Below are 14787 nucleotides of genomic sequence, written 5' to 3'. Positions count from 1 at the left end.
AGGCACTTGCTCGTAGAGCAAGTGTGGCGCCGCGTAAACGCGGCCGCCAAACTCGGAAGGAGGGGTGGGTCCCCCTGACGAGGTCCTTGGCACGGTTACTAGTCCTTATCCACTCCGTTCCCCATCTGCCTGTTTCCCCCGGCTCGGACGCCGTGACCGTGACCCGTCAACCGTAAACCGCGCCTGCGTTTGACCCTCTACCATATGAAGCAGACTTCATTTCCTCGCCATGCCAAACATCCTCTGCTTGGCCATATCGGACTTCGACTGATGTGTCCCATCTGTCACTGATCACAAAGAGAAAGCCCGGTAGAAAACACCGTCCGCAACGTCCGGAAGGGATGACGGCGTCGTCGCCCCTCCATCAACATATTGTCTGATGACCACATACCACCTATCCGTTTGTCCATCACCACAACTGATATCCTCGACATGCTCCCGAGATTGTCGTAACCCTCGCAGTTACAGTTAAGGCACAAGCGATACGCCTTTCGTCGCCATGTCGTACTTTCTCCCGTCCTACTTCCAGAAGCGGCTGCTTCGATATGCCCTCACTCGCCTCGATTTCATCGATTCCGACGAACTCGACCTGGACAACCTTGGGCTAACCTGGGGTCAGAGGACCGTTATCGAACTGAAAAATGTCGGCATCAAAGTTAAGCGGCTGCGAGATATCCTACAGATCCCGCCTTCCGTTATCCTCACCCATGCCTCGATCAGGTTGCTACGCCTTACCTTGCCCGCCGATCTACACATTTCTGGTATCGAGGTCGAAGTTGATGGAGTAGAGATACTGGTTGGAATTCGGGCAGACAACCTTTCTGGGAAGCCAGACATATCTTCAACGAAAGGAGGTTCTGCGCCCAGTAAGACAGACAGAGCGAACCTTCCCCGGTCATCCTCTCCTGCAGTCCATGATCCAGGCGGCAGGCCGTCATCACAGAGCCCTGGACGACATTTAGAACTCTCTCAAGTTATCCCAACCTCGGAAGACCTCGCAACGTCATTCCTAAAGGATGAATCTCCCGACGAACGTGAGGAGCTGCAGGCGGCTTTGGAGTCTCAGTCTCTGTATATGCAAGAGTCGGTGTCGTCGGCGCCCGGGGAAGATGTCGGCCTGGGCATGCCTGGAGGGTTGTCACTTCCGACATTCGTCGCCAACTTTCTGAAAGGCGTCGCAGGTCGTCTTTCTGTAAAGGTGACCAATGTCAGTGTCCTTCTTGACCTGGATCTCTCTGTGGGAGAAGGTTCCCAGGCGGATCACACCAAGTTCCTGGTCTCGATTGCCACAATCGTGGTGGAACCGCTACCGCAGTCTGGGGAGGCCGGTGTCCTTGCTGATATGCGGTGCTCGGTAGCCGTCGACGATATCAATATGTTTGTGCTATCTGAATCCGAGACATTGTCGGAGATATCTGGACTAAGCTCCCCGAGAATCTCCAAGTCACGGCCGAAACTCTCCCGCCCGAATGCGCCTAGCGATAGCAGTGATCAGGTTCGCTCAAGCAGTGCCAGCCTAAGCCAGCAATCAGACCGCGGCAAACCGTCATCCTCTCTAAATAGTCCTGCCTTCGGCCTAGGGCTCGATCATCTTTCACTTTCCGACCAAGGACCGTCGAATCATGGACGGAAAGTTCCAGTCTTGCGTCAGTCGTCCGATGATATGCAATTAATCGCTCACAGCGAACATGCGGAAGGGTCCATCGGCTCCCCCTCTCACTATAGCGAACAAGGAACTATTCTGGAAGAAGCAAGATCGGAAGACCTGATGGAATCGAGGCTATATACTCACGATGAAGCTGAGAGCATGTACATGAGCGCGGTGAGTGGCGAAGTGGCTATGCCTGGCGGTTGGGCATCATCCAACATTGCCGCGGAGGCAGAAGAAGGAGCAGAAGATGGGTTCGCCTTGCAAAGTTCATCGCACGGTGTTGAGCACACCTCCAACGGAGCTTCTGTCGACAATATCAACATCAAAACTCCGCCTCCTGAAACGCCCTTGCCGAGTATCGAGCCGGAGGTGTCTACGGGTGAGAGTCTGCTTAAAACCCATCTCGCCTCTTATTTCAGGTCGCGTATTTTAGGCGTCAACTCAGCGTGCTTTAAGATCCCTGAACCCCACAGCCATGCCAACTCCAGCGAGATCCAAAGGCCGGACTCATCACAACGTCCGTCTCGTACCCAAGCCTTACATCACAGTCGTCCAAGCATCGAAAGAGGTGTCAGGAGCACATATCTCGGTGATCCACGTGTTCGAGATCCGCAACCTCCTCGACAGACTCAATCTTTCAGGGATCTTAAGGATACCTTCAGTGCCCGTATAGGACAGATATCGGTTGATCTTGATATTGTGGTCTGCAAGATCTTGGTCAAGGCGACCCAAGCAATCTCTGGGGTCTTTCCTGCCACGGACTCTGGTCCCAGTGCACCATCTGCAACCACGGCAAGTCTGCCTCCTGAAATAATCGTGCAGAAAGTCGACTTGAATTTCTTTGAGACGGTGCCGAAGATATCTCCGGCCCAGGCGGCTGTTAAACCGATGGAATCGATCATGGCCACTGATCCTTCACTTTTCAAGTTGACATTCGCAACGATAGCATGCACGCCACTCTCGGCACAAGATGGCGCTCAGCGCTGGTCAATCTCAAAGATCATCATGACCCACGGTGCTACGGAGGTCCTATCCTTTGTGGACTCGATTAACGTGCGGGATTCGATAGCAACAAGCTCAATGTTGAGACCACATGACTTTGTGGCGACAATATCCAAAAATCGCTATGAAGTACAAATCAAACCCGTCCACATTGTGCTAGACCTCTTGGTCATTGATGATGTCCTCAGCCGAAGCGGGGGCTTGAGTTCTCTGCTGGATTTAGGGAACTCTATCATGTCAGCCAACACTGTGAAAGGAATTCCTACGAAGCCCGCGCCGGCAACGGGAAGGACACGGACGGTCCGTTTCACCGATTCCCAAAGAAGGCCTCGGGCAGAGAGTGACCCAGTGTCACCGCTTCCGAAGGTTGATGTTCGGGTCTCTGGGTCTCTGATCGACTTGATAGGCTCCGAGTCCACCGTCCAAATCAAGACCTCTGCCATCAAGACAGCTTATCGCGAGAACAACGTGAGATTGGTAATCGATGGTGCTGCTATTGAGGGACCACTTTTGGAGAATTCCAAATCACGTGGAGGCATTTACACCAAGATTCGCAACATCGAAGTGCATTATTCAACCTCGCCAAATGACGATGACTTAGATAGACTTCTCTCTCTGATCACTCCTTCCGGCGACAAATATGATCAAGAAGACGATATCATGGTCGATACTCTGCTCAGACAGCGTCGAAAGGGTGGAGTGTTGCGCCTTACCATCGGCGACATACAGGCAGGGGCCAAGGGATTACAATGGATTCCTCATCTTACGAAGGTTGCGGATGAGATCTCCAAGCTCTCATCGGTGACGAAATACCTCCCTGAAGACGATCGTCCAGGCGTACTTATCTTTGCACTAGTTCAAAAGGTCGACCTACACTTCGACGTTGATGAGCAATTTGGGCCTCTTCAATTGAAAGCCGACCTCATCGAAGCAGCGCACATCAACTTGCCGTCCCTCGCCGCAGCTCAAGTCACGAGCTGGACCATGTCACGAAGTGGCAACGATGTATTGATTGGTGAGGTTGTCTCTCAGAGCAAAATGGCCATGGGGCCCCCTATGTTCATGTGTCGCTTCATTGCCGATGAGATGGAGCCCACTGTTCGGATGAAGATTTCCAATACATGTCTCGAATACAAAGTCCCAACGCTGGTGGCCTTGATCTCGCTGCTTGATCGTCTCAAGACAGCAGAGGACTCCGCCGGCAAGCAGGTCCCTTCCTCACAACCTTCAAGCCCGTCGGCTTCGAGCAATGGAGATGCAAGCAATCTTGCAAGAAAGGTCAAGTTTTCGCTGGCGTTCCGGGACTCTGCCGTTGCACTCAACCCGCACGGGAGCCCTGCCAAGGGCCTTTTCGTGCTTACAGACGCTGTTATTCGCCACGAAGATGTGAAGGGGGGATCGAAGATCAACCTAGACATAAAGAAAGCTTCGCTGCTTATCATCGACGATGGTAGAACTGCTGGACAGGACACCGCTAACGTGGACCACAAGCTGTATTTTGAGGAGAACGATCAAATCCAGCAATTGACTAGAGCCGGGTTCGTTCCGGTTGGAACGATCTCAGCAGCTTCTGCAATTGTAGACGTTGTTGAAGACAGACTGGCTGGTGAAACCCGTTTAGATATCGAGTTCCGCAACAACCTTCTCTTCATTGAGACTTGCGCCGATTCTACTCAGACGCTCATTCAGATCCTGGGTGGGCTAGCACCCCCTACCTCACCGTCGAAGGTCGACAAATTCCGCACGGAAATAGTTCCTATCGAGGACATGCTTGCCTCGTTCACAGGCAATGCTTTCGTGTCTGAACCAGGGCCGGAACTTGGGCTTACAGCTTCGAAAGGTGACTCGTCCGGTTATGGAGTCAAGTATGATGAAGAGGAAGAAGAGGAGAACTATATGGCAGACATATATGCGGCAGCCGAAGACGCCGACGATGAAATGACTGCAAGCCACGTCGAGTCCGATTTAGGTCGCTCGACGATGGCAGAGTCGGTCCATGTGGCACCGGTTGATGCCACAGGAGCAGTCGCCGACGAACTAAACGGGAGTATTATGGTTCACAGCATGCTGGATTTCAGGACCGATCATTTTGCCCCGAAAACAGATGTTGGCGGAACCGCGCACCGCTGGAATTCGACCCAAAATACCTATGGACTCGCTAGTGATTCAGTTCTCAAACTTTCACTGTTAAAAGTCCGGGTCAGAGATGTCCATGTGATCTGGAATCTCTTTGACGGGTATGATTGGCAGGCGACAAGAGATACGATATCTCAAGCTGTGAAAGACATTGAGGCCAAGGCCATGGCAAGGCGACCACGAAGCAGTAGTCGAAATGCTGGGGGCGAATCAGAGGAAGAGGCTGTGATCGGAGATTTTTTGTTCAACTCGATCTACATTGGGATTCCGGCAAACAAAGATCCTCGAGAGTTGACCAACGCTATCAACCACGACATTGATGACATGGTCAGCGAGACCGGCAGCTACGCTACGGGGACTACGGTTACAGCGGCCACAGCTCGTCGGCATTCGGGACCAGCGCCACGCCCAAAAAGACTGAAGTTGAACCGCAGCAAGCACCATAAGATGGCTTTTGAGCTTGAAGGGATTTCTGCAGACTTTGTCGCGTTTCCCCCTGGCAGCGGCGAGGTTGAGAGCTCAGTTGACATTCGGGTGAAAAAGCTGGAAGTGTTTGACCACATCCCGACGTCAACTTGGAAGAAATTTGCGACCTACATGCAAGATGCTGGTGAAAGAGAGGTCGGAACTAGCATGGTACACGTTGAGCTCCTCAACGTAAGGCCGGTTGCGGATCTAGCTGCCTCGGAGATGGTCCTCAAATTGAGTGTCTTGCCCTTACGGCTCCATGTCGACCAAGACGCGCTGGACTTTATGAGCCGGTTTTTTGAGTTCAAAGACGATCGCATACCTGCTTCGGGAAGCCCATCAAACCCGCCCTTCTTACAGCGGGTGGAAGTAAACGCCATTCCCGTCAAGCTCGACTTCAAACCCAAGCGAGTGGATTACGGCGGGCTGCGATCCGGGCGCACCACCGAGTTCATGAACTTCTTTGTACTTGATCGGGCGGATATGGTTCTGCGCCGAGTCATTCTCTATGGTGTGTCTGGCTTTGAAAGGCTTGGGATCATGCTGAACAATATTTGGACACCGGATGTGAAGCGCAACCAGCTGCCAGGAGTCCTAGCCGGATTGGCTCCGATTCGACCTCTGGTCGATGTGAGCAGCGGAGTGCGAGATCTTATTACGGTGCCGATCCGCGAGTACCGCAAAGATGGCCGGCTTGTGCGGAGTATACAGAAAGGCGCTGTGGCCTTTGCCAAAACGACAGCCACGGAGTTGGTCAACTTCGGAGCCAAATTGGCGATCGGTACCCAGCAAGTGCTTCAAAACACAGAGGATTTGTTGGGTGCTCAGGAGCAACGAGATGAGGGGGATCCCGACGATGAGGCGACCAAACAGATTTCTTTATATGCCGACCAGCCTGTCGGCATCACTCAGGGGTTGCGGATAGCGTACGGAGCTCTGGAAAGGGATTTGCTCATAGCCAAAGATGCGATTGTAGCAATTCCCGGGGAAGTGATGGCGAGCGGCAGCGCCAAAGGGGCAGCAAAGGCCATACTGAAACAAAGCCCAACCATCATCCTTCGCCCAGCCATTGGAGCCACGAAGGCGGTTGGGCAGACACTCATGGGTGCCGGGAATACGCTGGACAAGCAAAACCTCCGCAGAATGGATGAGGTGAGTGTCGGGTTCTCTTTCGCAACGCTTTCTTACAGCATTGCACTTTTCCTCGTGCGTACTGACATATTGGGCAGAAATACAAACGACACTGATTGGGAGTGGCGGCCCAGCGTCGCGTGGCTTCTAGGCAGCCATACCTATTTACACTGAACGGCATTGAGTTCTGGACTGAGGTGAAGAGGGCGTTCGCATAAAGCACAGTGCAAGGATTGTTACTTATAAGATGCATAGCGCGGGGGAGCAGACTGTTGAATTTCTTTGGTAATCATGGCATCCGGTGGAGGCGCGCGCCTTTTTGACACCAATGGTCACGAAATGAATTATTGACACGAACGATGGAATGACACGCGATGAGGTTTGCTTAAGTTTTGGAAAGGGGGAATTGGTTGGAAGATAGGGTTTGTACAGGCGTATGCATCGCATGGCGTTGGGTACGACAAGCAGAGGTGGCACAGTCATGTTCGGGCATGGACACACTCGGGTCCTAGCGGTCGCTACTGGTGGAGATCAGGAGACGTACTTCAAGTGATGGTTCTTTTGATGAGGAACACTTTGCCTTCGAGGATGGTGCTGACAATTTCTCGTGACAACGTTCAGGGGTCTGGGAAGGATGCTAGGCCTCGTGCCTTGGATCCTCGTGGTGGTCTTTTGTTTTGCCCTCCATGTAATGAATGACTCCTACTAGTAGACGTCGTTCATTTTGAGTTTCTGGGCTGACGAGATTGCCACTTCTACGCTTGAGGCTGATTCGGTCCGCGGAGGAGGTCAGACAAATATCCAAATACGTTGGCAGTGCTCGTGGTCAGGAGATGGTAGGGGGAGGCTGAGTGTAAAGACAAGCTCATCGATTGGGACGAGGAATGAGGCTGAGCAGGGCCGTGGCTTCGCATGCCGTTTGCTGGGCCTAATGCTAAGGCTGACTTTGGGCCAATTACTGGCAACTATACCACTTGCACTAGTACTATAACGCCACTAGCGTACGATTCTGCCCGCTGCGCCTGGTCGTTAGTAAGGTGCTACGGGGTTGTTAGTTGGTACTAAGGTACTTCAGCGATGGTACAACCTGCCCCCTTTCAACTGTTGCTTTGCTGCCTGTATTGACTCTCACGACACTCTTGCCCAGTACCTACGGCACGCACATACTAGTACATGTCTTATCCACAGTGATTCCCTGACTCCGCCTTGCTTCAGAGCTTCCTTGACCTCGGAATGGGTCTGGTCTCGGCCTTCGATCTACGTATGGGGTTCGAAGCCACCGCACTGATTGATGAAAGCGGTCAATCTGCGCTTGGTTGGCAATTTGGTTTCCGTTGCCACTACACTACCCGTCACTAGTACCAGGATTGCTACTATGTGGTTGGGTTTGAGTTTCGGATTTGCAAGAGATCAGTAGCCCACAGTAAACTATATCCCCAGGCAGACTTGCGGCGGATCGGAAGATGGCAGGACACATCACAGACATCTATACAGTATCACACGGATGGTGCGAATATGGCTTCATGTCTTTCTGGAGGCTGTGGGTGTTGTTGCCACTCTTACCACGCCCCACGATTGTGTATGCCTTGTCCGACAGTGTAGTGCAGACTAGAGTGAGTCAATGATATAAAGTTGTTGTGATTGTCGGTTCGTCCGGTTTGACTTACTCATGCCACTGCCCAACAAGCAGGCAAACAGAGAGTTACAGATATCTTACTGGTCAACCGACAAAGATCAACTGAATCAAACGCTGAACCAAACTCAACAAACCAGTCTTGTCGAGGAATCGTGTCAACTGGTAATCATCTTCACTTGCTACCCCTACGTCCACCTTCCCTTTATAGTGAAGTGATATTACCTACCAGTCACTTCCACGGCCGGGAACAGTCATACTTATCAGGCTTCCCATTTCAACCGGGAATTCTGAAATGGAAGATCCAGTCGTGATCTCATCTTCATCCTTCCACTCTCACTCTTCATCGACCAGCACCTCATCCTCATTTCGAGCTCGCCAGTCCACCATGGACATGTTGCGTCGGTTCGGCACGAAGCGATCAAAAGCTGGGTCAGCAGCAACGTCGACTTCGTCTGCCAGTAATTCAACCTCAAAGTCCACATCATCAACGGCTCGGTCACCGGGCCCCTTCATGCCCGCAACATCTACCACTCCTACCCGACGACCACCGCCATCTAATGATCCAACACAAGCGCCGCCACCGCCATATTCCGCCGCTCCATACAGTCCAGCCGACCTGGCGTCGCCAATGCAAGTCGCCGACGATTCGCCGTACGCATTCCTGCGCGAATTCGACACCATTTTTCTCATCGACGACAGCGGCAGCATGGCTGGCCGAAGTTGGCGCGAAACAGCCGCGGCGTTAAGCGCGATCGCGCCGATCTGCACATCGCACGACGCCGATGGGATCGACATATACTTTTTGAACCATCGGAATCCTGTCTCAGGGAGTACTTTGGGCGGGTACACGAACGTCACGACCACGGCGGCCGTGGAGGCCTTGTTTCGAACCGTGAGGCCGCTAGGTGGCACGCCGACGGGAACACGGCTGAATCACTTGCTCAAGCCGTACTTGGCTCAACTAGAGGATTCGTTGAGAGGTGGTCGTGGCAATATTGCACAGGTGACGACGGTCAAACCACTCAACATCATTGTCATTACCGACGGCGTGCCCAGCGACGACGTCGAGTCCGTCATTGTCAGTGCAGCGAGGAAATTGGATGCCATGGGCGCCGAGCCCTGGCAGGTCGGCGTGCAGTTTTTCCAGGTCGGCAGTGAGCCTGAGGCTGCGGAGAACCTGAGGGAGTTGGACGATGCGCTTTCGGGCGAATATCATATTCGTGATATGGTGGATACGGTTCCTTTTACGGGAGAGCACGGCCAGGGCCAGCAACTTACGGCGCAAGGGCTGCTCAAGGTCTGTTTGGGCTCGGTTGTTAGGAGACATGATAGACGGGCAGCATAGGTTATTTGTGTCTGGTTGATGCCCTGGGCTTTCCATGTTTCGGGGAAGGGAACTATTCCATCCATGATATCGAGTCTGAATTGAAATGGAGTAATGACTGATGAACATTCATGAAAGCAACTTCTCAAACGGTTGTCGCTTACCCATGTTCAATAATGATGTACCTGGTCTTTTATTCGGGTATGGCGTTGGCAGAAGGAGTCCAGACCCTCGCGCTCTTACACGTCGTACTACTAGTAGTACCCGAAGTACTGCACCCCTGCAGTAACTGCAGTGTCGGCCCCCTTCCCAAGTGCGTCGCGCGACAGCTGGGCATGGCATGGCATGGCGCACTGCCAGATGTCACGATATATGATAATCTGACACTGTCAACGTGCGGCATGGCATCCGAGTGGTATGTACTACTACTGTAGAATAATCTATGAGACACCTGCACGGGCAGTTCGGAGATCTGTAGTAGCCATGACAAGCGAGGTTGGCTGTCAACTACTGTCAATGTTAGAAAAGCGAATTGTCGGTGCGCGAGATAGGTAACTAATACTGGTTGGTCGCGGTTGTGTTTCAGATGTGAAGGAGGAAGTGTCACATATTCCTTTCTGTTTCTTTTTTTCTTTTCCTCTCCCCCTTGCTGTATGCACAGGAGGACAGGAGTACATGCATTACTCCGACACATCCTTCTCTGGGGGCCGCGTTCATGCTCGATGGCCCCCTAACATGACCTTTTTCTCAAGGGGGACTGACTCAGCAGGGCTGGGTGGCACACCAAATTTCCTCCCTGACGAAGCCGGGGGAATACAAGTGTTGCGGACGGCTTGAACACCTTGATATGGAGATCAGTCTGTAATCAGATGGGGATCGAGGTTAAATTGGCGGCTATAGTGGCAGTGGAGAGGATGGATCTGATCAGATTGTACTTTAGCAGCACTTGTGCTGCTAGTAGCTAATCGTAGATACCACCTAGGTAATAATGTCCTGTTCACGAGTACATGATTGGTGATTAGTGGACTCTAGAGTAACTAGTGCTGTTAGCAGGTCGTTAATACTTGTGATCAGAGTCCGACGCAGACTCGGAGAAGGATGCAGCGACGGGAAATCCGGCGAGGAAGCGCCACGACGTTGCTGAGCGAATCATGGGGCGGAGTTCAAATTGGATGATTGCACCAGCTTTGAGTCTGATCTGTATCCCACGAGAAAGTGGTTCGGCTTCAAGCTCTGGATGAACACTTGTTTAAAATTCTGCTAGTACTAGTACTAGTAGAGTCTGATTTACGTGATGGAGAACATTATTGCAGTGGATGCTCGAGTCCCTGCATTGAGATTCGCGAAATGCAGGTTTGCAGGTTTGCAGCCGCCTTGTGCCTTGTTTGACGAACCGCGTGGCGCCTCTTTTCCGCTTCGGGCCCGACACTCGCGCGAGTTCAGCTGAACGTGAACCCTCACTTGATGTTTTCCAGTTGATGATGCATCGTGCTAGTCTCCGGCATCGATCGCAGACAACCACGGATCGCGGAGCCACTCAAATTCAAGGTCCACTCCGTTCGCTTGAGATGGGCTGCCCGGTGCCAGTGAGATGCGATGCTTGACACAGCTTGACAACCACCACCGAAGCACAGCTCGAACTGTGTCGCCCTGTTCAACCGTCTCGTCCTCCCATTTGCTAAACCCCGAGCTGCTCGGTACCTGTTCCTTGGGTTCAACTTGGCGGCTTTCCCAGACTCTGTGCTTCCCGAGCTGCCGTCGTGCCATAGCCAGTTGGTGAAGTAGTTGCACAACTTGCCTCCTACTATGGCTCCCGATACTAGTATATGTCCAGCGATGCCATCATCAGCCACCCATTGTTCCTGTTTCCTCTGACTGCAATCTCCCTGTCTTGTTCAACAGTGTTGCGCTGTTCGTTGTCGACGTGTTCTGTTACATATTGTCGGCCACTCCTGTCCACTCGTTGATCGTCCAGTCGAGGCTTCCTTCACCACCCATTGCTCGCCTACATCTCAGTAAGCGCCCGGCCCCCGACAGCCTGGCTCTCTCCCCCGTCGGCCCTGCAATCACCATCATCAAGCGCCTGGTCACGCCTTTTCCTCCCATTGGGTCTCTTTCCATGTTCAACACTGTTCCTGAATACTCGGCCAATTTCTCAAACACACGGAACACTCCGAAACTCAACTCTCGGAGCCGACACCACGCATCAACTGAGGTTTCAAATCTTGACCTTACAGCGAGTTGCTATGCTGGGTGCAGCAGATGTGCCCAAACATGACAACTTGACTGATCATGCTCGTCAATGGACGCTGTGATGCAAGCGTCAGTTTCACCAGCTCAGCAGAAATAGCATCTGATCGGAGCATTCCACTGCCTGACGTCGGCAGATCGTGGCACCATTCATTGATTGACAACAAGACCCGGGACTATATTGACCTGGAAAACACCCTCCCTCAACGGCAGCCTGCTGCCAGACATCCTGTCCTGTCCCAATAACAGGCCTGGAGCCTGGTCATTGGGCTTGCGCCTGTCATCGTCATTGTCCTCGTGGGCTCGTTTTTCTTGCTTTTCGTCGTCGTTCTGATTGGCATTTCATTGTGCTTTTCCTCTTTCTTTATTCACCAAAAGTATTCTCCCTGAAGAGGAACAGCCAGCTGAACGGGCATATAAAAGTTGTGTGTGTTTTGCTGCCAGATTACCTAATCCAGTGACTGCCACACCCAAAATGGCACCAACAACACTCGTCACTTTCCTAGTGTATGTACACCATCCTCCTATCCGCCCTCGGAAGACAATTTAACTGATGATGCTCACAGTCGAACTCCCGCCTCCACCAGGTCAGTCGACCTCTACGGTTCCTGGGACAACTTCTCCGCTCCGTATCCCATGCAACGGGATGCGCGCACGGGCCCTGAGCACTGGTCAGGCTGTCATAGCTTCGCCAACATCATATGCGACGGCGACCTGCAATCGCCCGCCGTTCCCCGGGAAGGAGGGCTCAAGATGGGTGGCACCTATTGGTATTATGTATGCATTGGATTGTTCTGGCCTTGACACCTGGTTCTGCTGCTTATCTTCTCCTCTTCTCTACAGTACAAACTGAACGACGACATTGAATACCATAATCCAGCTGAGCCGTCAACCACCGCCTGTCCATTGCTGCCCGGCCAGCTTGTTAATGTTCTGAACGTGCCTCTGGCCCTGTCCAGCAGCCGACCACGTAACGACAGTGTCAGTTCGACCAGCTCCGAGTTTCGCACGATGGATCCCACCGACAAGTTCATGAACCCACGCCCTGTGCCGGCGAAGCCCGCGTTGCCGCGCCTGAACACATCGCCCACACTGCCTCAGAACTCCTGGTCTTCCTCCAGCTCACCCATGAGTACTGTTTCGTCTAGCAGAGGAGGTTCGGCATCCTCTAGAGGCCCGCCAAACTCAAGCAGCTCCAAGACGTTAAGGGTTATGCGGGTGACCAAGAAAGCGTCCTTCCACAGGCCGAGCAGGTCCACGTCCAGGGAGAGTCACCGCTCTATCGGGATCATTGGCGCCTTTCGAGCCCTGACCTCTCCTCGAACGGCGAGCCTGGACGCCATCACTGACCGTGGCCGTACAACCACCGCATCGCACGATCTCGTGCTCGATGTCGCACGCGGCTCGTCGAAAGATAGTGCCACGTCCAAGAACTCTGCTATTATGCAGCCGCCACCCACTGTGCACGTTGTGGGTGCTTCTCCGTCCGGCCCATCCAGGACACTTGCTCTTCGAAGAGAATTCGATGATGTAGGAGATGATGTGATCTTCACGCTGCCATCATTTGGGCACCATCGTCGGCAACGGTCGACATCCCGGGAACTATCATCCCTACGCAACTCTCTTTCCCTAGAAGAGTCCCCAGTGGATGATTTTCGTCACGACATATGCACACCCCAACAGCGCTTGGGAACACTCAAAGAAGTCGCCTCGAACAACGCTACACCTGTGTGGCCAGTGACCGCCCTGAGGATTGAAAGTGTCAAGTTATCTCTCGAGAAGCTGGCGCCCCCAGACTTGGGAAAACGCCTGCCGACGCTACCCAACACGCCTTCCTCGGCGTATCCACCCAGTGCAGCGGACGATTCGCCACCATTGCGTCTTGGGGCCGATATCGAGGCCCTCGGGAGCCGTTTCTCCAGCACCACGATTGACACTGAATCCTGCACGGACAGCTATATCCACAATGAACAAAGTCGTTTCTCTGACTGGACATGCAGTACTACAAAGCGGTCGCCGCGGTCAGCGTATGCTCCCAGCATTTGCACCGACTTTGACATGGCAAGTCCTCTGGCTGAAATAGATATGGACTCTGCAAGGATGAGCGCCATCAATGTGATACGAGAGGCTACGCATCAGCAAGGCCGCGAAAGGCGACATAGCAGTGGATCGGCACACATGGCCGATGAGGGTCTACCGTCAGCCCTCAGCTTTTCGACCGTCAGCTCCATGGCTTCCTCCAACACACCAACGTCTGGCAACATGGATTTTGATGGTGATACGGATGCCGAATTGTCATGGGCCGACTTTCAGCATTACAGTCTTCCGAATGAGATGGGTGTCGAACCTGGAGTTGCGACCAAGCTCACTTCAGACAGCCATTATGTAGCGCCTCTGGTGGTGGATGATCACCATGATCGCGTCAAGGGAGTGTTCCAGCCTCACCCTCACCCTCACCCTCAACCCAATATCCGAACGGACCTCGATGGTGCCGCTTTACCTCATTCCACCTGTATGCAACAGCTCCTTGACGAGTTGAGTTATCTTAGCGGCATGATCCAGCAGACCTGAGCGTTTCAAAGGGAAGCGAGTGTACTGTTTTTTGCGAGCACACGATCTGGTCGCCACGCTCTCCATATTCTTGATGAATCACAAAATTACGAAGCCAGCTTGATGCTGTTTTTTGGTTCTCATTACTTCCATTACAGGACGGCAATGGCCGTTCACACCTGGTTCGGGCCTGGCGCCCGTCGTGGATCAACTGAACACCTTGAATTATATCATATCCTACCTTCAGCACCGTACACTGTATCAGACAGGAGGCGATTTTGAGATTTTGGGACTTTGGGATGATAGCCCTTTCGGAGTAATGAAATGAGAGCCCAGGACTTGAAAGTTTTAGGTGATACGAATCTTGGTTTTATAGGGGACAAAATAATTAAGAGATTACCATACCTACTTACTATGTACCTAGTAGTACATTCAGTGTTTGAACGCGGGCCACGAGTTGGTAACGGTGAGACAACGTCACAAGGTGCATTCCAAACGACGTTCGCCTTGTGGCCAACGATAACAACTAGAACGCAAGGCCTACTGAAGTGATCACCCCAGTATTTGTTTTGTACATCAATGTAGAAAGTAGAAACAGTTAAATACATAGTACTAGTACCTAGGTATATAGGTACTAGT

The 14787-nt window shown here is 52.6% G+C and overlaps 3 protein-coding genes across 3 annotated transcripts; all 3 read left to right on the top strand.

Annotated features, from left to right (window-relative positions):
* Positions 1-138: 138 nt before the first annotated feature.
* Positions 139-7480, top strand: HMPREF1120_08366 (uncharacterized protein). The gene is made up of 2 exons (XM_009162615.1): positions 139-6409; positions 6487-7480. Exons 1-2 carry the CDS (start codon positions 500-502, stop codon positions 6502-6504), a joined length of 5928 nt encoding a protein of 1975 aa, XP_009160863.1. The 5' UTR covers positions 139-499; the 3' UTR covers positions 6505-7480.
* Positions 7481-7497: 17 nt separating this feature from the next.
* On the top strand, positions 7498-9649 carry HMPREF1120_08365 (uncharacterized protein). The gene is made up of 2 exons (XM_009162614.1): positions 7498-8001; positions 8079-9649. The coding sequence occupies exon 2, from the start codon at positions 8317-8319 to the stop codon at positions 9367-9369; it is 1053 nt and encodes a 350-aa protein (XP_009160862.1). The 5' UTR covers positions 7498-8001; positions 8079-8316; the 3' UTR covers positions 9370-9649.
* A 1168-nt stretch (positions 9650-10817) lies between these two features.
* Positions 10818-14703, top strand: HMPREF1120_08364 (uncharacterized protein). The gene is made up of 3 exons (XM_009162613.1): positions 10818-12105; positions 12165-12375; positions 12442-14703. Exons 1-3 carry the CDS (start codon positions 12074-12076, stop codon positions 14167-14169), a joined length of 1971 nt encoding a protein of 656 aa, XP_009160861.1. The 5' UTR covers positions 10818-12073; the 3' UTR covers positions 14170-14703.
* The last annotated feature ends 84 nt before the right edge of the window (positions 14704-14787 follow it).

This window comes from Exophiala dermatitidis (genome assembly GCF_000230625.1).
Source record: "Exophiala dermatitidis NIH/UT8656 unplaced genomic scaffold supercont1.7, whole genome shotgun sequence".
Lineage (NCBI taxonomy): Eukaryota > Fungi > Ascomycota > Eurotiomycetes > Chaetothyriales > Herpotrichiellaceae > Exophiala > Exophiala dermatitidis.
Note: the sequence above shows the minus strand (reverse complement) of the source record. Positions and strands in the feature narration are given on the sequence as shown.

Excerpts from the sequence above, each read along its gene's own strand:
- HMPREF1120_08366 (XM_009162615.1), top strand. The coding sequence starts at position 500 with ATGTCGTACTTTCTCCCGTCCTACTTCCAGAAGCGGCTGCTTCGATAT.
- HMPREF1120_08364 (XM_009162613.1), top strand. The coding sequence starts at position 12,074 with ATGGCACCAACAACACTCGTCACTTTCCTAGT. Across the intron at positions 12,106-12,164 it reads ACACTCGTCACTTTCCTAGT|TCGAACTCCCGCCTCCACCA; the intron begins GTATGTACACCA and ends TGATGCTCACAG. Across the intron at positions 12,376-12,441 it reads GTGGCACCTATTGGTATTAT|TACAAACTGAACGACGACAT; the intron begins GTATGCATTGGA and ends TCTTCTCTACAG.
- HMPREF1120_08365 (XM_009162614.1), top strand. The coding sequence starts at position 8,317 with ATGGAAGATCCAGTCGTGATCTCATCTTCATCCTTCCACTCTCACTCT.